The sequence below is a fragment of the Trachinotus anak genome, unplaced genomic scaffold (genome assembly GCF_046630095.1).
Source record: "Trachinotus anak isolate AG129_WGS33_773 ecotype Australia unplaced genomic scaffold, CSIRO_AGI_Tana_v1 ptg000013l, whole genome shotgun sequence".
NCBI lineage: Eukaryota > Metazoa > Chordata > Actinopteri > Carangiformes > Carangidae > Trachinotus > Trachinotus anak.
The window spans coordinates 13,059,767-13,084,221 of NW_027273864.1; the positions used below are offsets into that span (position 1 = coordinate 13,059,767).

Genomic DNA, 24,455 nt, shown 5'->3' on the forward strand with positions numbered 1-24,455 from the left:
GAAATGAAAGAAAACAAGGAGAGAAGAGATGCGACAAAGACCCATAGCTGAATTCAAACCAGGCTTGTTGTGGTCATAGTCAGCACCTTAACCGCTAACCCACCAGGGCAACATTAAATGATCAAATTTCTGGTCATAAGCCAAAATAAAAGCATCCCCAGGGCTCGCACCCTATTAATCTCTTACCACAACAGAGACAATGTAATAACACAGACTGGAAGATGAAGATTTTACAGCAGCACAATAAATCCAATTCATTAACATTGGTTCTATCAATCACCTCAACACCTATTTGAGAAAAATGAGGGGACGGTATACACTCATAAACAGTTTAGGAGAATGGACTAAATTCAACATCTGCTGGGATATGTGTGTGTTTATTTATGACAAACTGTTGGTATTGTAATAATCTGTTGATTCATGAGTAGAGCATGATTTTTTTTTTTATCTCTCTGTGTCACTGGTCATAATATTGTGGTCACATCATCAGACTATGATTACAGGCAACACAGACGTACGCAAGCTAACAGTACAGTCATTAAGTGGAGATGTCATTGACCAAGATGAGATCTAGCCATCGTCAGACACAGCAGTGGCTTAAGGGAGTAGTTGTTAACATGTGGTTACTGGCACAGAGTCACTCACCTGAGTCACATATACACCACACAACTATCACTGTGTTGTGTTAGTGTATGCTACTGCTCCACTGCTTTGTCTATTTATCAGTACAGATGATATGAAGTTGTTATCACTCCTGCAAGAAGCTGTGGTGAGGATTCATATACAGTGTGTGCTTATTTTAGCAGCATGACATTGTACAACGGAAATGAGAACCACAGGATATATTAGGGTCAGAAATCCTGTCATTACACTGAGAACAACATTTACCAGCTCTGTCTATCAGATCAGGAGAGTTTAGGTGAGTCACTAATATTAGCAAGAGGGAAACTTCCTTCCCTAATGTGCATTAAATCATGATTCCAGTTTTAAAAAAAGATTAATTGTACATACAAAACCAGGTTAGTGGAGCTTTGGGGGAGGTGTCTTGGCAGGTGATTGGTTGGAAAACATCACTCCCTTGTCTGTTAGAGGGGGGTACTTTAAAACAGACCTACCTGAGCCATTTGAATTTCTTATCCAGACCTTTAACAAGCAGGTGAAAGGACATGAGGAAATACGGCTGGAACAGTTTCAAGGATTTAATTTTCAGAAATCCGGCAGTTGTCGACCAGGTAGGATTGCAAACCTGTTTGACCAGACTTTCACTTGATAATTTACCACACAATAGTTACAGTGAATAAGACCGAGTAATTATGTGCTTCCCTGTATTTCTGATCAAAAGTGCCAAGGCACACAAAACAAAATAAAATCTAATCTACTACTAACCAAACTTAATGTAACACAGGAGTGGGAAATAACTGAATATGTCCCATGATATCAATATATTTGGAAGGCATTGTAAAGAAAAAATATTTGTACTGCTCCCTTCTAAAATGTATTTTTATTGAGAGGTTCCAGGTACAGTAGTAGAGATATAGTAAAAAAATATGACACATATCACAACTTTTACCAATTTTTTACATTTTGAAACTATTCAATGAGCAGGACCCACATGTAGATGATGGGGATGAGAACACTGAACGTGGCAACTGGGCCAGCAAGAGGGAGTATATCCTCTCTACAATCGGCTATGCTGTTGGACTGGGAAATATTTGGAGATTTCCATATTTGGCCTACAAAAATGGAGGGGGTATGTAGACATTTGGTCTCTATTCGATTCATTTTAGGAATCCCATTTGATAATATTGCTGTTAATGTATGATTATGTTATTTATAATAAGTTTTTTTCTTATTTCACGGTCACCCTTTTGAACAGGTGCCTTTCTCATCCCCTATTTTGTGATGTTGGTGGTGACTGGAATCCCACTTTTCTTCCTGGAGAGTGCCTTAGGTCAATTCTGCAGCCAAGGTCCAATTAACACATGGAGAGCAGTGCCTTTACTGCAGGGTAAGACTACTCTTCAAGTTTTGTGAAAGATCAGTTGGGTTGTTAATGAAACTGTTGGTTAATGGTCAACTGTGCAAACTAAAATCCAGCTCTTTTATGAGCCCTTGGTCGTTTGGATTTAAGGCTTTGTAATGTTCCCAAGAAAAGACAGAGCTACAGTGATTATTGGTGCTACCAAGATATGTTCAAAGCATGTTTAAAATTTACTCAAAAAGAAAAATACATCCCAGACCATTACATGAAATTAACGTGATAGAGGATGTTAGACCAAAATGGATATGTTAATATGAGTGAGGTAAAGTAAAGGGGAAAATTGTCAAGTTCTTTCAAGCACACAGTTGTACTTAGGAATCTAGTTGAATCTGCACACTGAGCTCTAAAGGTTTTGGGAGGAGACTGCTAAGTTAATATGATCGCTGCTTACAGGTTGTGAAGATAAAGACACCAGGGGGTCATGGTTACACTTTTTCACATTCTCCATTTTAACTGTTTGTTAGCACCTTGCATGTTATGAATTTAACAAACTCTTGGGTATAAAGTAGGAGGAGACTCTAACTTAGTTTAAATCAAACCTTCCTCTGTACAAAGAAATTTACTTTTCAGGGCATTCGAAGGCATCTACACATGAAGTGATAAAAATTTTTAAAGAGGCTTTTCACGAGAACTTTCTTTACAGCAACAACTTACTACATCTCTCTACCTCTGTAGGTGTTGGCATCGCCATGGTTATGGTGACTTTAATAGTATCAATTTATTACAACGTCATCATCGCCTACAGTCTGTACTACATGTTCGCCTCCTTCCAGTTTCCTCTGCCGTGGTCCAGCTGCCTCAGCTGGGCTGACACCAACTGCAGCAACACGCCTATAGGTGCTGTTTTCATCTCCTGTTCTGCTGATTTGTCATTCTCATGGGGAGGGGTGTAATAATGATGACAGAATGATATAATCTGATGTTAATGAAAGATTATAAAGTATGTTAGTGCTATTTTAATCAGTCCCACTATCACTCATATCATTCTGGAAAAATTAAAGCAGCTTAAAATCACTGAGGATAAAATCTGTACTACATAGACTGATATTTTAAACTACCCATTAACTGGTCCTCTCTCCTTGGTGCTGTAGTGGCCAACTGGACTCAGGAAAACATCACTCGTCCTTCCTCTGACATGATCACCGTAAGAGTACAGAGTCCAAGTGAACAGTACTGGGAGTAAGAATCATACACACACAAAAACAAGCACAAAATCACACACACTCGTCATACTGGAGTGTCTGTACAGCCAGATGTCTCTCTTCCTCAGTCGTGTGGCTCTGCAGAGATCCAGTGGTCTAGACGAAACAGGACCAGTAGTTTGGCACTTGGCCCTCTGTCTGCTGCTGAGCTCCTTACTTGTTGCTGCAGCACTCATCAGAGGAATCAAGTCATCAGGAAAAGTACGTCATCATCCACTTCATATCATGTTCTCACCCACAGGAAAAAAAAAAACACAAATGCAAACGCTGTGCAATACAACGCCAGGCCCCTCACACTTGTAATCCAAGGTTTAGAAACACAAGCAGCTCGTACAGGATTTACACTGACAGTTTACAGCCTATGATCACAACCTGAAGGACAACATCAACACCTGTAGATATAGTCTATCACACATGATTTGCAATACATGATTGAAACAATACTTTTCTGGGTCAGCAGCAACAATATCGACATATTAGACTACAATGTGTAGCTGTATGGCATAGCAAGCCGTACTGCCCCACCTCCACCAATACAGTTCTATGATTCAGATTCTTCCATCACACATACCCACACACACACACACACACACACATACACAGAAATATATATATATATATATATATATATATATATATATATTCATATTGCTCTGCTTAGGTACTTCTCATTTTATAAATACAACACTTTTGAGACAAGAATATAAACCTTAAATTAGGACAAGAATTGAGAATGAGAATTATAATATGAAAAAAAGCCTACCGCATGTGATGTCCTCTTTCTGGCCTTTCCCCTCAAAAACTCCTCCACTGTATCATCAACGTCCAAGTCTCTGTCGAGCTCCGACTCTGTTTCCAGAACTGATAAAAAGTTCAAGCATTGTTGCCTCATCCTTGTTTTCAGTTCATTTTTAATTCTTGCCATGTGGGAAAACAGGTAGATAGTATCAAGTCGTGGGGCTGCTAAACTGGTCACCTGCTCAGCCTACTCAGGTGGAGATGCGGGTGTGGCAGTCGAACAAATGTCTGTCGCAGGGCTGTGGTTCTCTGCCTGTTTCATGCTGATGCTGAGCTGAACTTATTGTTACTGTCCTCCTCCTCTGCGACATTAGCATAGTCCTCTCGTCCGCTCTTTGTTACTGCTAGCAAGCCCAGTAGCCGACTTCTTAAAAATGTTGAGGCTGAATTTCAGTTTCTCTGATGTCCTTTCCTTTTTTTCACTCTTGGCCTCACTGCTTCAACATTTGTTTTTCGTGGTGTTTTCATAGGCATCTCTTGGAACCAGTTGTCTATGCTGCTAAGTTCCCACGCTTATCACCTGACCTCTGACCTCTGACAAGTCATCATCATGATACAGCCACAGTCGGCAAACCGATCACAATATTTGTATTTATATAATTTTATAATATTTATATAATATAATATTTTTTATATTTCAACATACACGCACTCAATTAATGTATGTGATTTGATTAAAAAAAAAATGTTGGTGGGGGTTTGGATCCCCCCTTGAGGTCGGAGGGCCCCGGGCACCGGCCCAGACGGCTCTGTGGATATCGCCATGTGCACAATGCAAGCAGTCCTCCCCTTTGACTCCATGCATAGACCAACAAACAATGTACACATTGTCATATTAGTTTAGGTAAAATTAGTTTTAAATTTATATGAATATTGAATACATGCAGAGAGGAACAGGAACAACATGGCACACATGTTTACATTTGTAATGTCTTTGAAATTTATGCTTGAAACTTCGAGCCAAGAACAGAAAAAATCAAGTGATTTCATTACTTTTTCACATGTTAACTCTTGGCATTTGTCTCTTGAGGTTGTGTATTTCACTGCCACGTTTCCGTATGTGGTGATTATAATCCTGCTGATCAGAGGTGTGACACTGGAGGGAGCTAGAGATGGGATAGAGTTCTACATTGGTTCCCAATCCAATCTGACCAAACTGACTGAAGCACAGGTAAAAACCCAGCTTTGCTTGTTCAAATGCAACACATGGCAGTCAGATATTTTGAGTCAAAACATGACTATGTTTTTTTTAGATCTGGAAAGATGCAGCAACTCAGACCTTCTACTCTCTCTCTATTGGCTGGGGTGGAGTCATGACTCTTGCTTCCTATAACAACTTCCACAACAACGTGTTCAAGGACTCATTTGTAGTAACGCTTACTAATGCAGGTGGGAGCCAATAATTTGAAGTACATTCATATATTTTTGTGTTTTAAAAGACATATAGGAATTATAGTATACTTAAAGGTATAATGTGTAAGATCGTGCAACTTTCTCCACATCCATAGGTGGCAGCATTTCACCTCTTCTCCCTCCTTCTCCCCTGCTCAATCCTGCCTTATCCCGTGTCAGTTATGTAAAATGGTTACAATATGGTGAACCGATCGATGTGTATTCACTTGGTCTACTGGATCCATACAATCTCAATGTACAGTCATCAGTTATAAAATAAGTTGTTGACATAACTAGCTGGGCAGCAGCTGGGCAGGAATAGGCAACGTTCTACTCCGGCTTCAATCACTATTCATGTAAACACAACACCTGGGCGAACCCACTAGTTTTCGCTCTTCCTGCTGTAACATCTCACAGAGCACACAAACACAGGCCTGTCACCTGTCCAGCAGGATGCTGTTAAACCAGAAAGACCCAATAGTATGTTCCTGCAGTACCAGAGGCTGCAGTTTCAGGACCACAGTTTCAGGACCAAATATCTAGGACCCTGGTTTCTCATGCCACTACCACCTAGTAATTAGGAGTACTGGAGGCTGCAGTTTAAGGACCATATTTAACTGCCATAAAGGTTTCATTCCGCCCAAACTTTTTATCAGTCATATGCTATGACCTTTGCAGATATTTGAGAAGCTGGAGAGGGCAAGACACAAGTACGAATCTTGGGATAGATTCATGATTATATACTGTATATACATATGTATATCTTTTAATACAATTTAAAATGATAACAATAACAAGGAATGTAAACAAATGTGTGCAACTACTGGGCAAATGGAGGACACAAAACGCATTTCTTTACTCATCAAAAGCTGTCTTCAGCGGCAGAAAGCCATGACACTAGTCAAGGCTGGAGCATAACTTCAAGCTCTGGAGGAAGCTGTTCTTCTTTGTCCTCTTATGAAGGACCGAGGGCAGACAAGACGTTACACTTACTCACATCGCATCTAGTGTCACAAAGTGGTGTTACAAAATGGGCCTGAGCTAGCTCATTAGTGTGCTATTTCAGTAGATATCTCTGAAATACAATTTGACATGACATCATCACTGTGGCTCCTTCACACACTGTTGATAGTTCATTTTTTGAACATAACTAAAGTTATGGCCAAATCTTACACATTGCACCTTTAATGCTTCCTTACACAGTAGCAGGCAAACTATTTTCAGTGTGTCCAGAACAGGATGTTGGCCAAATGAGGAAAAGTATTGTGTTTTCCTGCTGTTTTATATGACTTTAAATGTATAAGATCACTAATTCATTTTACTATTTTTATATTTTCCTAGGCACCAGTGTGTTTGCAGGCTTTGCCATATTTTCAATTTTGGGCCACATGGCTCATGTCTACAAAGTGCCTGTTGGACAGGTTGTAAAAGAAGGTCAGACAGACACACCATGTGGGCACCAATTAGTAAAAATGTGGAAGACTGGCAAGTGACCTCTAATGTTTTGCTTCTTTTTCTTCCTGCAGGGTTTGGTCTGGCATTCATTGCATACCCAGATGCTTTGTCTAAGCTTCCCATTTCCCCTCTGTGGTCCATTTTGTTCTTCTTCATGCTCCTGACTGTAGGTCTGGACTCTCAGTTTGCAGGGATAGGTGAGATGCTGCCATTTACTGTTTTGCACAACATTCAGCCCACTTCTGTTTTGGTAGATTGCCATGTTCTCAAATCTCTTCTTGTCATCAGAGGTGATCACCACCTGCCTGTTAGATGCCTTCCCAAACATCTTCAAATCCAAACGTGCCCTGCTGACCATAACAACATCTGCCATCCTCTATCTCCTTGGCCTACCATGTGTCACACAGGTAAACCTGCCTAAGTGTAACTTTGTGTTACTGTTGTCTGACATAGGCTTAGTTGACATGCTCAGTCTCTCTCTCTCTCTCTCTCTGGGTGTGTGTGTGTGTGTGTGTGAGATAGGCAGGAATATACTGGGTAACTCTAATTGACCAGTTTGTGGCCAGCTGGGTGCTGCTAGTTTTGGCCCTCTTGGAGATCATTGGTGTTTGCTACATATATGGTAAATATGATAATTGGACATATGTGTGTATAAAGGTGACAAAGATGCCCTTAATCTCCAGCCATGTTCTTATGCTCTACAGGAGGGAACCGTTTTATTAAAGACATTGAGATGATGCTTGGAAATAAGAAATTCACTTTCTGGCTATGGTGGAGAGCATGTTGGTTTTTCATAAGCCCCTGCATCATAGTGGTGAGTACAACCTAACACGAAAGTTTCACTTTGTGTAGATGAGTGCCATCACAGGAGTTTTATCAAGAGAATTTGTAGTGGCACTGCCTTAAAAGCATCATAGAAAAATTGAGAAATGTGGCTGGATATCGCACTATATCATGTTAGTTCTGATTATGTTTGATGAATGAATCTGGTTGACTCTGTTGTCTAGGTGATCCTGATCTGGTCTCTGATGACATTTACCCCACCCAGCTATGGAACAGTCCAGTTCCCGGTCTGGGGCTTGGCTCTGGGCTGGTGCATGGTTGTATTTGTCCTACTCTGGATCCCTGTTGTTGCCGTGTACAAGCTGATGAGAGCAAAGGGAACCCCCTGGAAGGTGTGTGCATGCATGCATGCGTGTGTGTGTGTGTGTGGAAAAAGCACTGTGAAGTTGCTCACCTTCAGATTGTTTCCATAGCTGCCAGGAAGAAGCCTCTAGAAAAAAATGTTCTCATTATAACAATCCTAATCTCTTACATGCCACAGCGCCTGAAGTCATTGTGTTCTCCATCCGAAGAATGGCATCCCTACCTAGATGTCCATCGTGGAGAACGCTACTCAGAAGAACGCTGTCGCCACAGGACGAACCATACAAACAGACCAGAAGCAAATGTACATGTAAATGTAATCACCAGCTCATGGCTCTGAAGTGTCTTTTTCTCATGTTACCTGTCAATTTCTTCCCTTTGGGGGTGCAGTATCACTCTGTGAACACCTCGTACTGAAAGCTAAAGCTGCTTTAAGTGATTTTTGACCTCTGGGAGGCAGAGAGTAACTCAAATGCAAAGCCATCGCAGATTACAAATATCTAGCTGGCTGATGTGATCAAACGGTTGCCTATTGTTCCAGCACAACAAGGGCAACATGGGCATCCTTTCACATGCCTACATTCACTTTCGTTTTAGTCGAGGTTTGCTCTACTACCTTCAGGGAGAAAGGTCTGTCTCTTTGACTCTTCTTCATTAGCCATGTTTACATGACCTGTTGGGACAGGTAGTATACAACAAGTTAACATGAGGTTGTGTGTTTACAGTTAAAGAGAGGGAGCCGTTTTTCAACCACACAGACTGATAACCTAAAACAATGCATGGTACCTGAAAGCTAGTTGGTACAATAATTGTAATGCTTTCATGTTATTACTTAATTTAGAATCAGGTTATGTTTCTTATTTCATTAATAGTCCATGGGGTTTTTATTTGTTCACTGTCTTTCATCCAAAATGTTTAATTTTATATCAATTGTGACAATTGCTCTTTCAGTTATCACGCTTGTCTTGTTAATGAACTAAATCTGTTCCTCACATCTGATATTGTACAATAAATAACTTCTTTCTGCTCCACTGATTTGTGCTGAAATTATTTAGACTGACTAGAAATTCAACATGGATTAAGTCAAAAAAAAAAAACTGAATGGCAAGCTGCTTTAAATGCCATATTCATTTAGGTCAGGTGTTATTAAATATGCTGATCTTACATGGGCTCCAGTGGCAGGATCTTGAATTACACAACTCGTCTTCTAGCTTAAGAAAACAATTGGGAAGTTCTTACCTCATTATCTAGATTTGACAACATGGCAATATGCCAAAACAATGGAATATGAAAATAAATACTGTCTGTTCAACAACAAGTTCATATACTGATATGAGTGGAGGGAATTATTTGGAAGATTAGGGAATCAATGGGGTAAAAAATACCACTCCTCACTAAAGGTCAGTCAGGTTAAGGTCAAGGTATGGGTCATGGTATTGTTCTACCAGTAGCCTTTACAAAGCAGCAGGATCAAATTTTATTTCCAAATGTACAGCCTTTAGCAATAACTCATATAACAACATATAACCTACTGTATGAAAGGGCTGAGTCTTGTCAGCAATGAAAGATTCTTGGATCACTCGAAAAAGTTCCCAGAAATAGGAACATGACCAGTTGAACCAGAATGTAAATGCAGTGTTTGATGTGTGATCAGAGCGTCAAACAACTTCATGCACTGAAAACAGTCAAAACTCCATTCTGATCCACTGGAGAGATTTTACGGATGATAAGGTAAGTAACATAAATATCTATTTTACTGCTTACATACTTATTGTGGAATTTGGCTCATTGTGTCAAAACTCCAGATAAGACAAAACCCTTGGAGCTAAATACCTCACTTCTACGTCAAAATTAAACTCTGCAGTAAAAACCTGACAATCCTCTCACAATATGGCATTTTTGGAACAAAATGATACACAAATTCACCATTCGAATTACTCTTTCAAATCAGCAACAACACACTGATGAACTTAACACAAAATACTGCTGTCTTTAGAACTTTGCATATCTTTTTTAATTTGGTCATACAAGCTTCACGCAACCCAAAATAGATATTCAGAGAACAGTAAATTTTGCCACTGGAAGTTTTTACAGAACAGGAGAATTTACAGGCTGTCCAGCTGCATCAAAGTCCAGGACTCTCTGTAACAGAAAATGTGTCCACTGCAGGCTACTGTGAATATGGTGCAAAGTAATCCAGTGTAAAAAACACAAGATTGCAATGTTTACATCCACTGCCACTATGCTATTGTTCTGTAGTACAGTGATATTACAGTCTATGATTCTGACACTGTTCCTCTCAAATGGAACATAGAACAGCTTTTTATATACTGAAAGGTATAGTCCAGTAGAAAGGTGAAGACCTGTTCTCCAGCATAAAGGTCTGTTTTACAGTATGGATGCTACTGTGTAGCGACTGAGGTTGGGCTGGACTCTCTGCCAGCATCCTTCATTGTCAGGCCATGATTTATGACATGGTCCACCAAAGTGGCCCGATTGTCACCTGAAGTATGTGTCCAGCTATTGCCGGATCTTCTTTGTTCTGGCCCTTGTCCTCCACCTCCTCTCTGTCTACCTCTACCTCTACCTCTCCCCTTCACTGCCTTCATGTTCGCACAGTTCACAAACTGGGGGTGGGCCGCGAAATTCAGCTGTGTTTTGCAAGTTTTGATGCTTTTGTTTAAGCATTCACTTTTAGCGTGTGCGCAATCACAATAAACTGTAATTGTGTCATCCTTGTCATTTTGTAGTTGTGTGTAATGTCTCAATTATCATAGAGTTAAGTAAAACTTAACTAAAACTTCTCAGCCACTGCAGCATCAACATTATTCACTGCCGTAGAAGGAGCTCTCTCAATCTGTAAAACCCTGTAGACTGTGAGATGGAGACATTTGTTATACAGCATTTACAGTAATTGTGTAACAGTTCAACACATATTGACATAACTTCTTCTGAGGGCGCAGTATGTGCAAACAGAGAAATTGTGTTTGATCAGTTGTCAGACAAAATTGTGTGTGTGTGTGTGTGTGTGTGTAACCTGACAAGACAAGACAATGCAGTCACAATGCTCCATGGAAATTCTAGCTGAAACTAGCAATAGCAACATTTGCAGAATAAATTCATAATCTCACTGACAGCAAGTTAACCAATGTTATCATGTCTACAGTAGCCAGGCACTGATGGAAAAAGACACGTAACATTATGTAGCCATCAAGTTATTTATGCATTGAGGAGGAGAAAAGCCAGATCTGAGTCAAGCTAGCTGTTGGTTTTGCATCAGTGAAAATTAGCCTGACTGGTAGCAAGCACCAAGTTTTGCTGTGGAAACGTGTAATTTAACAAGCTGTCCACTATCTTGTACATTGATTTAAATGGTGACCCTGACTACAACTTAGATGTCCTACAAGTTGTCATTTTTTGTCAAGACTTTTATTAAAAGGCTAGACACATTTTTGAGAAATTTGAATTTTCTTCCACAGACCATCAAAGTCAGCTGAGAAGACATGTTGAAATATGTCTCGAACATTCCCAAGGACTCTGCTATTCTTTCTGATCAGGTAGGATACAGTATATATTAAATACAGTATATATTAAATGAAGATTATTTTATTTACAAACAAGAAAACCTAACTAAAACCCACAGTCTTGAGGCTGGCCAAAAAGAAAAAAAAAGTTGGATGGAGTTTATTAGTCAAAAAGGACTTTTGCTCCAATTCTTTCTTTGGTATTAAGAAAAATTACAGACATTTGTGTGGGAAAGATGAATGTTTTTAGACGTATTTACCCTTCCCACTTAATGGATAAAGTTATAAATAACAATTACTTACTTACACTTACTTACTTATTAATCATTTAAATGTATACGACAGACAATTTCTTACAACTTGTAAAATTCAGTTTTTTTTCAGCAGGGCTCTCGTGTGGATGATGTTGATGAGAATCCTGCCCGTGGAAACTGGACCAACAAAAGAGAATACATCCTCACTATGATCGGCTATGCTATTGGCCTGGGAAATATCTGGAGGTTTCCATATATAGCCTATAAGAATGGAGGGGGTGATTATTTGATATTAGTGCTAGGAAAGTCACATTTGATAACACTGTTGCAGTGCTGAATTTCCTGAAAACTTACTTTTACCTCTGTGAGCAGGTGCATTTCTCATTCCTTATTTCGTGACGTTGTTTCTGTGTGGAATCCCTCTTTTCTTCCTGGAAAATGCCATCGGTCAGTTCTGCAGCCAAGGTCCAATCAATATGTGGAAAGCAGTGCCGATACTGCAAGGTGAGCCTGAAAAAAAGACTGCTTAAGACTTCAGTGCTGAAGACCAAGATATGAAATGTGACTAATCTTTACTGTTGTTAAACATTAAAATCCTCAAAATCAAAAATCCAAAAGTGAGAGATATTCTCAAAACTTTATGAAATTATTGTAAATAAATTATTGTTAAGCTACTGTATCAGATATTCTCACTGCTGATAAATTTGTTGGTTGCTGTTTACTTATTAGTCTTGCTGAGAGCTTCTGGCATCATTGCATTTCCATGGCAAGAGGTTATAATATGCCCTCTGAGAAGCACTACTTCTTCATGGCAGACGCTACAGTAACTCAGTATCAGATCAGTGAGGAGGCAGTCCGACTGGGGATAGCTGGTTAGCATGCAAAATTTGGCTGAAGAAAAGTAGCAATAGAAATAAAAACAAAACAAGAGAGTTGCTTTCCACCGCTGGAGACAGTTCTTGGTAAAGAAGAAATTATGTTTGATGTTGAACTCACAAGATTTCTTTTAGATTGGTAAATAAACAGCTGTTAAACATTGGCTAACTTTGGCTATGTACCAAGCAAAACTTACAAATAAGTCCTGTAAAAAAAATCATAAATAAACATATAGAATATGGACCAAGATTTCAACTGATACCAAATATTTGGGAAAATAAGTACTGGCATAAACCAGCATAAGTCCAATTTGCAGTAGTTAATCTAAATTGATAATATTGGTCTTTAAACTAAGGTTTGAAGAATAAATATTTTATCAATTGAGATTGTTTCAGGGAAAAGATACAAGAGAGGGAGTGAAAAAGACTGTTTCTAATTTGAGGGTTCAGTGGGGTCAAATATTAGATTAAAAAAACATTTTATAAAGCATTATAATCTGTTATCTTCTTCAGGTGTTGGCTTTTCCATGTTTATGGTGAACACCTTTGTGTCAATTTATTACAACGTCATCGTGGCCTACAGCCTGTACTACATGTTCGCCTCCTTCCAGTTTCCTCTGCCATGGTCCAGCTGCCTCAGCTGGGCTGACACCAACTGCAGCAACACGCCTATAGGTGCTGTTTTTTTGCTATTCTTGTGAAGAGGTGTCAATCGAGTCTGTAATCGGTGCAAAGTATCCTCAGAACTATTTAAGAAGTGCAGTTCATTGTTTTTTATCAGTATCAAGCACCATAGACTCATCTAAAGTAAATGCTGCTTCTCAGGCTTCAATACTAGCACACACCCATCAAATAGACTGATATTTTAAACAAGCCGCTCACCTCTCTCTCCTTTTCTAGTGTCTTGCAATGTAAGTGGTGTTTTAGTGACCAACTGGACTCAGGAAAACACTACTTGTCCATCATCTGACATGATCACAGTTTCAGTGCAGAGTCCAAGTGAACAGTACTGGGAGTAAGAATCACACACTCTCACACAAACAAGCACAAATTCACACACACTTGTCATACTGCAGTGTCTGTACAGCCAGATGTCTCTCTTCCTCAGTCGTGTGGCTCTGCAGAGATCCAGTGGTCTAGACGAAACAGGACCAGTAGTTTGGCACTTGGCCCTCTGTCTGCTGCTGAGCTCCTTACTTGTTGCTGCAGCACTCATCAGAGGAATCAAGTCATCAGGAAAAGTATGTCATCATCCACTTCATATCATGTCTTTATCCACAGTTTGTGAACTTAAACAGAACATTTCAGGACTGTGAATCTCAGTCATTTAACACCACATTCACAACTGCAAGTAGAGAATGTATCTCTCAGCTTGAGTATTCAGAAATATTAATCCTCGCACACCTGTGCTGTGCAGAAACATACAGTACATGCCATGGTTCATACATTCATTGGGCAGTGGTAATATGGCTCACAATACGCTAAAGACAGGTTTTGCCTATCTTGCTTATTGCACTTATAGCAACTTTACATCTCTTTGAAACTAAGGCACTCTGCTCTGTGGTCAGCTCGTAAGTTCAGTATATGAATTTCAGACCTTTTTCTTTCTAGGTTGTATATTTCACAGCTACGTTTCCTTATGTGGTGATTTTAATCCTGATGATCAGAGGTGTGACACTGGAGGGAGCGCAAGAAGGGATCGAGTTCTACATTGGTTCACAATCCAATTTGACTAAACTGACTGAAGCACAGGTAGGAGCCCAGCTATCCCAATGTACAACATTACAAAAGCAGGCCAAAAATGGCATATATGTCATAAATCATTCTGTTTTTAGGTCTGGAAGGATGCAGCAACTCAGACTTTTTTTTCCCTATCCATTGCTTGGGGTGGAATTGGGACCCTTGCTTCCTACAACAACTTCCACAACAATGTCTTCCTGGACTCAATTGCTGTAACCCTCATTAACCATGGTAGGAATACACCATACCAGGGGAAGCACTATTTCAAATAAAGTTTTTTTTATTTTTGCAGCTTCACTACTGAGAAAAAAATCATCATCAGAGCTAAGTAAAGATATAATAATATCATTTTGTAAGCATTTGATTCATTAAATATTCCAGCCACTATGTATATACATTTTAAAATTTCCTCCATCAGGTGCCACCAAGTTTTAGTATAAAAAAAGACCCTGTGTGAACAGCAGTCAGTTGGGTCCACTGGAAAGAGCCATGATAGTTGATGCTTTCATTTTCTGTAGTAGACAAAAGCCAAAAAGGAAATGGTTTAAGTGTTGACCTTTATACAGGAAGCTCTCCTAGGGTTGAGTAGCTTCATCCTAGTTCCCTGACCAGGTACATATAAATCTCCAATATGTGTAAAAAAGAGCATATTATCCTTAAATTGATCAGTCTATGTGACTATTTTCAACTCCTCCCAGGTACCAGTGTGTTTGCAGGCTTTGCCATTTTTTCAATTTTGGGTCATATGGCTCACATCTATGGAAAACCTGTTGGAAAAGTGGTGAGGGAAGGTAAGACTCCCATAATACCACTGAATTTTAAAAGAATGGCTGCTGTATGTTCTCTGATGTTTTATTTTTCCATCTTCCTGTAGGGTTTGGCCTGGCATTCATTGCATATCCAGAGGCTCTGGCTAAGCTTCCCATTTCCCCTCTGTGGTCTGTCCTGTTCTTTTTCATGCTTTTCATAGTCGGTCTGGACACTCAGTTTACACAAACAGGTGAGATGGGTGTCATTTACCAGTGCCAATTGGTTGTCATGTCTCACTGACAAAATCTAGAAACTTAACCTAATGAACAGGATCTATCAAAAAATCCCTATTTACCATTCAGCTAACTGATCGATTCTCATCTCTCCTCTTGTCATTAGAGGTGATCACCACCTGCTTGTTTGATGCCTTCCCTGAAATCTTCAAATCCAAACGTGCTGCACTGAGTACAGGGACATGTGTCACCGTCTTCCTCTTGGGCCTGCCGTGTGTCACAAGGGTACAGTAGGTCTGCTAACAGTGACTATATTACTACTGTCTGATATTGTTACCATGCTTATCTATAGTGCCTCTGTGTGTGTGTGTGTGTGTGCGCATGTGTGTGTGTTTATGTGTGTGTGAGATAGGCAGGAATATACTGGGTAACTCTAATCGATCAGTTTGCTGCCACCTGGATGATGCTTATTGTGGCTTTCGTGGAGGTCATTGGCTTCTGCTACATATATGGTAAATATGAATGACAGCCATAGTGATATGTAAGTGATATTTAATACATTAAACTTTTCAAGCTGTTTAATCGACGTGGCATTATTTACTGTACCTACATGCATAGTCAGTGTCACCAATGTTCCTAAAGCCCCAGCCAGTTTAGGACCAGGCAAATAACTGCCTACTTACTGTACCTGCGCTACTTATTTGTCTGTCTGCCCCAGTGGAAGCACCTGGTTTGTCTACCAAGTTGTTAACTTAGTTATCAACTACTTTTGTTGCTCAAATTAGCTAAATTTTTCTGGTTAGTTATTGAAGGACAAGCCTGACCAAAACCAACAATGACATGTTTCTCACTACTTTCTGACCTCACCTGGACACTGTTAGTTTTTAGCAAACATTACTCAAACAGAAGTAAATTGTACACATGTTTGGGACTACTTTCTGCTTTGGCTTTGGTGTGGTGAGTGTTTATGGCAGCAGGACAGTGCATGCAAGACTGACTAGAAAATATAGACTGTAGAATATAATTAGATTTATGCTTTATTGTTATTTAATTATTATGTGTGATTTCCCTTCTCCCTGGAAAATGGACCTGTTGAGGACCAGAACAATAATTCAGACAACCATATATTTAGTTCTTCTTTATCAATTTTACAGTGACTATGGAAAAAGAAATGGCATTGGTAACACCTTTGCTGGTAATTGACTGAGTGCTTGACTGATGTAAGCTTAAGAATCAGTGAGACAGCTTTCCATTGCCCTAAGTTGTGTACTTGTGCTTGTTCATCTCATGCGTTATAGGGGGGAACCGTTTCATCAAAGACATTGAGATGATGATTGGAAGTAAGAGCTTCTGCTTCTGGCTGTGGTGGAGAGCATGTTGGTTCTTCATCAGCCCCTGCATCATTTTGGTGAGAACACATTTTTTTTGTTCTTTTATTTTACATTATTAAAGAAGTGAAACCTGTAAGACATGGTCTACCCATTCTTACTTTTCCAGTTCACAGGGCACTTTTTGTGAAACAAATATAATCCCACAAAGTATATTTGAATGAAATATAAACTGTATTACTTAAAACATAGTTAAGTCCAGCCACTATACTTTATAGTTGACTAACCAAAATAATGGCATTGAAGAAAAGAGATTTATTGAGACTAAAATTAATGAGTGATATTTGGTGCTTCTTTGGAAAAAACAAAAACAAAAGAATAACCCACAGTATTTAAGTAGCCCACCAATGCTTCAAACATAGCATTACATCTCACTTTCTGGGTTCTGGTACTGTATCGGTCTGCTCTCTCATATCTCTTTGTAACATTTGTGTGAAAGAGCTACATAAATTGATTTTAATATTTAGAGTACTTAATAAAAAGATTTGCCAATTCAGTAGCAATAATGTTATACTGAAAAGTGCTCTCTCAGTGATACTTTTGGTTGAGGAATTTGCCATTTATATCACATGTTTACAGTCAGAATTGACAAAATAAACCCCCCCCCAAAAAAAGAAGGTTATAATCCCTTATTAGCTACAGTTGCAATCAGAAATATTCAACCCCCTCACCTCAAAAGACATTATAGTGATGTGGATGAAAGATGACAAATGACAAAAAACCTCATTAAACAAAAAAATATGTATTGATACATACAAGTTATTTTGACAACAGAAGTTGACTTAACTTTGAAGTTCAAATGAAAAATGTAACTAATTAACACATGTGCATGTGCAGTATTATTCAACCCCAAGCTTCACTACTACAGCATCCTTTAGCTTTTATAACTTCTAACAAACGTTTTCGGTAAGTGCTGACAAGCTTCTTACACCTGTCGATTGGAATCTTTGCCCTTTCTTCACGTGCAAAAGCCTCAAGCTCAGTGATGTTTGATGGCTTCAGTGCTGCTACTGCCTTCTTTATATCCCACTAAAGATTTTCAAGCGGATTTAAATCTGGTGACTGAGAAGGCCACTCCAGGACGTTCCAGGATCTTTTTCTCAACCAAGCTTTGGTTGACTTGTAGGTGTGCTTGGGATCATTGTCTTGCTGGAAAGTCCAATGATCACCAAGGTTTAATTTGTCAACAGAAGGCGTCGCGTTCCTCTTTACAATGGCCTGATATTTCTGGGAATCCATGATGCCACGTACACAATCAAGATTGCCAGTTCCTGCCGCAGAAAAGCAGCCCCACATCATCAGTGACCTACCTCCATGCTTGACCGTGGGAATGGTATTCTTCTGGTCATAAGCGTGACCTTTCACACGCGAGACATACCACTGGTCCATATGTCCAAACAGTTTCAGTTTGGTTTCATCAGTCCATAGAACTGTCTCCCAAAACTCTGTAGTCTTATCCAAATTCCTCCTGGCATATTCTAGTCGACTTTTAATGTTCCTTGTGGTCAAGAGCGGAGTGCGTCTTGGAGTCCAGCCATGAAGTCCTTGTTTATTCAGTGCACGCCTTATAGTTGCCACTGAAGCACTTACACCAGCCTTCATCAGGTCATCTTGTAGGTGCCTCGCACACAGGGGTTTCTCTTAGTTGTCCTTGCTAAGTTGCTAAGGGCCCTTGATGAAATTTTGGGCTTTCTTCCACAGCCAGGCAGGTTTGCAGCTGTTCCATAAGTTTTAAACATTTTGGAAATCTTCTTACACCCAAGGCCCTTCAGGTGGGATGAAATAATCTCTTCTTTCAGTTTTTGTGAAAACACCTTTGTCTTTCCCATGATTGCAACTCACCTTAAATACCTTCATGGGTGGGGTTTATATATGTATCACAGCTGAAGTAAATGAATGATCATTATAGAGTTCCCAAAGGCTTAATTATGTTTCAACTCCACTTTAGGCCATAAAAACTGTCAGAAAGCTTTAAAAACAACAATATTATATAGGGGTTGAATAATTGTGACATGGCTATCTTAACAAAATATACTGTTACACACAAATACTACATCATAGATTTTGTGTTGATTTTATGTATCACTCAACTCATAAAGGAGTCATTCAAAGCAGAATATTGCTCTTTGAAAAAACTTAAATTGATAAATCCTTAAAATCTTTGCGGGGTTGAATATTTCTGATTGCAACTGTAGATCATCACAATGAATCAAAATTTCATTTCCATCTGACATCATGTTTATGTTGCCTCTTTTTCTTTTCTCTTCTTTTTGGTACAGCTGAGTTGGATTCATGTTTGTTCCCATTTTCATAACAATTTTTCAAAATTCATGGCGCTGCCAGTTTTGTCACGGTTTTTGTACACAACAATGTACACTTGTAAGAATATGATTGGATGTTATGTTTGCCATTTGCTCCGTTAGGTGATCTTTGTCTGGTCTCTGATAAACTTTGCCCCTCCCACCTATGGACAAGTCCAGTTTCCAGCCTGGGGCTTGGCTCTGGGTTGGTGCATGGTTGCATCCATCCTTATCTGGATCCCTGCTGTCGCTGGGTACAAGCTGATAAAAGCAGAGGGATCCCTCTGGAAGGTGTGTTTGTTGTCTTCTGTAATACAGGGCACATTTAAAGCAGGCTGAGATTTTTCCTCTGTAAAGGTAGTGATGCTCCACTAAGCGTGTACCTATATTCATGATCCTCAATCTGTATCATAATTTCCACAGCGTCTGAAGTTTTTGTCCTCTCCCTCTGAGGACTGGCATCCCTACCTGGACATCCATCGAGGAGAGCGCTACTCAAAAGAACGATGCCACCGGCAAAAAGCAATGTCAACAAATGATAAGCAATTGTAAATGTAACTCTCAGTTCATAACACTGATCTGTACTCTGATACATTATATAGAGATATGTTACAACACTGTGTGGTAGGTTGCTCTAAAAGGGTGATGATCCTGATTACGTCAGTGACACAGCAGGAAAAATGTTGAGCCAAATGCTAAACTAAGACTGTAAGTTGTAATTGTAGTTTGCCTTTAAAACTTCTGCCTTGTGTGCTAAAAGCTGCTCTTGTTATCATTCTCTCAAGAGCTCCATCTAGTGGATATCAGACCCCCGAAACATCTTGATTCTAGCGATTATGCCTTATTTTATTTTCATCATAGATCTATTTAGTTACATTTTATTTTCTTGTTCTGCATAATGTATTTCTTACTCCTTGCTTTCAATGTTTATACTGGACCACTCTCCAATTTGGCTCTGACTTATGGTATGGATGAAAGGCAATTTAATGCATTCATGTTCCAAAAAGAAGATTTCTTGCTGTGTTACACCTAAAATATTATGGAAGATAAAAAAAAATATGTTTGGGGAATCTATGTGTCTTTTGCCTCAAACACAAACATGATACTTAATACTGTAACAAAAACACAGTGATAATGGCCTGTAGTAGGTGAGAAAATTGAAATCATCTATTACTGCATTAAAGACTAATCAAACATTTCCTTTAGATATCTAGGAAAAAATGCTACACTCAAATGATAAATGAAAATGTTGAATTGTATGTACGAGATCAGTACATATCAGTGGAAGTTGTGATTACACATAAGTTTAATCAAAGGAACAAAGTCAGAATCCAAAATCCTGGTGCTCAAAATGGTTTACATATGTGTGTGCGTATGTATGTATATGTATATGTGAATGTATGTATATATATGTGTGTGTGTGTGTGTGTGTGTGTGTGTGTGTGTGTGTGTGTGTGTGTGTGTGTGTGTATGTGTATATACACAAAATCAGTCCAGCACTGAACTCTGTGTCATCCAATTAGACACCACCACACACAGTTGTTTGGTGGGATCCTTGGGAATTGTTGGGTCTCTTTCTTTCCTATACTTTATAGAGAAGGTCTTGACCTCCTCCAATTGGAAAGTGCTTTGAGATAACTTCTGTTGTGATTTGGCACTATATAAATAAAAGTTGATTTGATTTGATTTGAGCTGTCACTTTACTGTTTGATGTGAAGTCTGCTTCTTTGTGTGAATTAGTCTGTCACATGTGATTTCAAATGACTGAAACACTAATGTACAGGAATATACACACACACACACACACACACACACTGTATATTGCCTGTATCTTTCATCTGTTTTCTACTATATTTTTGCTGCTTGTATGCTGAATTTCTTCATGGTTTCATCTGCAGTGACTATAACTGCAGAAAGAGTGAGTGAAAAGTCCTACATCCAGAACTACAGAAAGTGTGTGTAAACTGTGATGTCTGCCAAAGAGCGGGTTACTAAGAGCTGCTGTAGTTGGGCAGTTCAGCTGCAAGGGCTGTATTTACTTCTTTTTACTTTAGACAAATCACAAAATAAATGGAATTTGCTTGGGGGTGCCCAAACTTTTCCTTTTTGCTGTATTTCTCATGCAAAACATAGTACAGAGAAGTGAACAGATAAATTAATATTTTTTGTTGCTTATGTTTGATATTTAAAGTTGCTCATCATTGGATAAAGTAACTTTTCTTTGCCGATTCATGGTTTTATGATTTTGAATAGAAACATACAGTACAAGAGTCACACAAAACCAGCAGAGATTGAAGTTGCTTATTTATTCAGTTTGGAGCAGTGACAGGTGTTACAGAGTTGTTCTCGAATGGGCCTTATCTGGATGGTCTCACATTGACATGATAGTTGACCCAGCTCCTAAATTCAGAACAACCAGTATGAAGTTCTGCTGTGGATCATTTAAGCCCAGTTGCAGCACTTGCAGCTGCTATCAAACACCAGGCCGACAGCGCAATGCTGGACATAGGTTACTCCCTGGTTGCACTCATAGAAGTTGTTTTTGTTGGTTGGGTCTGGGTAGACTCCATTAGCCTTTCCAGCGCAGAAGCCAGATCCTGTGCTGCCGCCCCCACTGCTGCCACCACCGCCAGGCTGGGGCTGAGCCTCGGTTGGTTTGACTGGAGGCAAGGGCTCAGGACGAGCACTGCAAGCTGAGGAGAGAAATTAAAGGATGTTAAGAAATGGAAACATTCTCATATCGAATGAGAGTATGTGGCACGTGCATACCAGATCCAGTTCCGAGACCACTCTTGAGGGTGTTGATCAGAGGGTATTTTCCCTGGCCACAGAAAGTGCCAGTGAAATCATCCAGAGGCAGACTCCACACCATGGCTCCACCGAAACCATTCTGCTTCAGCCACTGAATCTGCAGAGAAGATGAGAGTGTTAACTAAAGGCAAAAATACAAAAGCTGGGGACATGAATTGCTTATGATATTCTACTTTTTACCTTAATGTTGAAGCTCTTCACGTTATCATATCCAGCCCAGATTCCCTGGTTGTAGGCATATGGCACCTGCTGGGCAGCATCCCAGGACTGGGTGGCTCCCTGCTTCAGGAAGTTACAGATCTGATGGCAGGGAGAAAATTGAAGTTAAGGATCTGCACAATACATATGCATATGTTGTCCTGTCTTAGGTATGGATACAAACAGACTCAGAAAAAAGAAACACCCACCTCATAGTAGGCCCAGAAGCCAGCCTGACGGGTGAAAGATCCAGCAGGTCCAGCTCCACTAGCGGGAGCTCCCACAGCTGTGTTAGAGGAAGCCAGGCGGAAGGTGTGGCCATAGGTGGGGAAACCAACCAGCAGCTTCTCAGCTGGGGCACCGTTGTTCTTCCAGTACTTCATGGCATAGTCCTATACATGAGAGAGTATAGACCAGCATGAGTACTTGTTCCTTAATGTCATTTTATTTCCTTTGCAGCAGGAGTAAATTATCAGAAACATAATGATCCCTTCACTCACCACATTGAAGTAGATCATGGATCCCTGGTCAGCGGGGCCCTTGTACAGAGGGCTGTTCTCTCCAACATTGCGCTCCCAAGAACCGTGGAAGTCGTAGGTCATGACGTGCAAGTAGTCCAGCACACTGTTAAACAGGCATGAGACATTAATGTTTAGTGAGAGGTGTATATGACAAATGTAAGAGTATGTTATGTTTGCGCATGCACTTACGCGCCAATCTGGGCGATCTGGTATCCAGAGTCAATGGTTCCCTTTCCACCAGAGACAGCAGCAGTGACCATCAGACGAGGACGGTTGGTCCTCTTGCCCTCTGCCACAAAGGCACTCATCAGTTCCTGCAGATGGTCAAGGAGAAAGAAACACTCACAGTTGTTGTATGACTGTGTTTTTTAAACTAAGAAACACTTATTTCATTAAGGTGTTCAAGTTTTGTAAAATAAAGTCTTTTCATTTCATTAATATATTTTCAAAATAAAACTAAGTCTACAGGACTTGGTAGACTTGTTTCTACTTCTTCCTACAACCCAGATTCATCACAACCAGAAAGTGAAGATCAGTAGCCTATGACAGACCTGGACCAGGACAGTGAAGAGCTCCTTATCCTGAGGTGGGGAGCCACGAGAGCCAGGGTACTCCCAGTCGAGATCCAGACCATCAAACTGATAGTGGCGCAGGAATGTGATCGCGCTCTTGATGAAGGTCTGACGATTGGCAGCAGTGGAAACCATGGTTGTAAACCTGGAGACAGGAAGACAGTCAGAGTGGTCCTATCTGTGCCACAAGGTCATCATGGCGAGAGTATTGAGCCTCATTTCATTACTACTTACTTCTGAGTACCAAAGTTCCATCCTCCAATGGCCAGGAGAGTCTTCAGGTTGCTGTTCCTGGAAACGGCAACAATATCCACTTTAAACTCTCACACTTAATCTATGTGAATGCATGCCTCTAATTATAGTGTGTGTTCACATGTCTGTTGGAGTCACTATGAGCATTTATGTGTACTCACTGATTCTTCAGGGCCTGGAACTGTCCATAGAGTTTCTCGTCATTCCACTCATAGGTCTTGATCATGTTGTTTTCCATTCCAGCAAAGGCATAGATAATGTGGTCACAGAGACATGGGTCAATGTCAGTTGGAAAGTACTTGCCTGCTCCGGGACGGTACTGTGCCCAGTTAGTGAAATAACAGGACAGGATGTAGGATGATCCTGCAGCACATGGAACAATTGATTTTACATTATTTAAGCAGCCTAAATACAGTTACACATTTCATAGCAACACTGAGTGGATAAAGGATATAATTACCTAGCTGCACGTGCAGCAGGAGTGCCAGTCCTGCAGAGAGAAGAAACAAAATTAGAGACAGTGAGAAGGTTGAGTAGTTATGTAGGATCCTTCTCCATTATGCACAAGATGAAACTTAGTTAGAATGTGTTGTAAAAAAGCTTTAAAAGTTTCTGTGTGCAAGGAGCTCAGCTTACCGATGCAGATGAGTAGCTTGCCCATGTTGCCTCCGTACAACAAGCTGAGGTTCAGCAGACTCTTTATACTCCTCAGGACCTCCCCATATCTGCAGTATCTGTAAACTATGTTTGATGAAGTCTGATTACTCAGCACAAGTGAAAAGTCAAACTCATTAATTTGCTTGGTCAAGACTTGTCAAGACTGATAACCTTCATGTGCCTTTTGATAATATTATTCAACTGAATTAGATATTTTCAAGGTTATTGTAGTTGACAGAACAATTGCGTCTGCCTATGTTTTCTATGAATGCCCCTTATGGCATAAGTAAATTTCATTGTTGTTACACCATTTTCCGTTTACAGAAGTTGTTTGATAGTGATGTGT

The 24,455-nt window shown here is 39.9% G+C and overlaps 3 protein-coding genes across 3 annotated transcripts; 2 read left to right on the top strand and 1 right to left on the bottom strand.

Moving 5' to 3' along the window:
- The first annotated feature begins 1,085 nt into the window (after positions 1-1,085).
- On the top strand, positions 1,086-9,069 carry slc6a14 (solute carrier family 6 member 14). The gene is given in 15 exon segments (XM_071494210.1): positions 1,086-1,232; positions 1,606-1,750; positions 1,877-2,008; positions 2,717-2,878; positions 3,082-3,220; positions 3,312-3,444; positions 5,072-5,212; positions 5,295-5,430; positions 6,775-6,867; positions 6,960-7,085; positions 7,177-7,295; positions 7,411-7,510; positions 7,593-7,702; positions 7,896-8,063; positions 8,213-9,069. Coding segments are annotated over 15 exon segments (1,932 nt in total). The 5' UTR covers positions 1,086-1,166; the 3' UTR covers positions 8,375-9,069.
- Positions 9,070-10,584: 1,515 nt separating this feature from the next.
- On the top strand, positions 10,585-20,731 carry LOC139630686 (sodium- and chloride-dependent neutral and basic amino acid transporter B(0+)-like). Its single transcript, XM_071494339.1, has 15 exons — positions 10,585-11,591; positions 11,946-12,090; positions 12,185-12,316; positions 13,201-13,362; positions 13,588-13,702; positions 13,796-13,928; positions 14,299-14,439; positions 14,523-14,658; positions 15,126-15,218; positions 15,302-15,427; positions 15,577-15,695; positions 15,823-15,922; positions 16,709-16,818; positions 19,222-19,389; positions 19,522-20,731. The coding sequence occupies exons 1-15, from the start codon at positions 11,538-11,540 to the stop codon at positions 19,648-19,650; spliced, it is 1,863 nt and encodes a 620-aa protein (XP_071350440.1). The 5' UTR covers positions 10,585-11,537; the 3' UTR covers positions 19,651-20,731.
- A 658-nt stretch (positions 20,732-21,389) lies between these two features.
- LOC139630687 (acidic mammalian chitinase-like) lies at positions 21,390-24,148 on the bottom strand. The gene is made up of 11 exons (XM_071494340.1): positions 24,089-24,148; positions 23,913-23,942; positions 23,614-23,815; positions 23,435-23,491; positions 23,180-23,345; positions 22,818-22,942; positions 22,608-22,731; positions 22,317-22,499; positions 22,090-22,209; positions 21,868-22,006; positions 21,390-21,791 (listed from the first exon to the last, which is right to left on the bottom strand). The coding sequence occupies exons 1-11, from the start codon at positions 24,111-24,113 to the stop codon at positions 21,541-21,543; spliced, it is 1,422 nt and encodes a 473-aa protein (XP_071350441.1). The 5' UTR covers positions 24,114-24,148; the 3' UTR covers positions 21,390-21,540.
- Positions 24,149-24,455: the final 307 nt, after the last annotated feature.

Excerpts from the sequence above, each read along its gene's own strand:
- LOC139630687 (XM_071494340.1), bottom strand. The coding sequence starts at position 24,113 with ATGGGCAAGCTACTCATCTGCATCG. Across the intron at positions 22,732-22,817 it reads CAGATCGCCCAGATTGGCGC|TGTGCTGGACTACTTGCACG; the intron begins GTAAGTGCATGC and ends CCTGTTTAACAG. Across the intron at positions 22,500-22,607 it reads CCATGATCTACTTCAATGTG|GACTATGCCATGAAGTACTG; the intron begins GTGAGTGAAGGG and ends TCTCATGTATAG.
- LOC139630686 (XM_071494339.1), top strand. The coding sequence starts at position 11,538 with ATGTTGAAATATGTCTCGAACATTCCCAAGGACTCTGCTATTCTTTCT. Across the intron at positions 13,703-13,795 it reads CCAAGTGAACAGTACTGGGA|TCGTGTGGCTCTGCAGAGAT; the intron begins GTAAGAATCACA and ends TCTCTTCCTCAG. Across the intron at positions 15,923-16,708 it reads TGGCTTCTGCTACATATATG|GGGGGAACCGTTTCATCAAA; the intron begins GTAAATATGAAT and ends CATGCGTTATAG.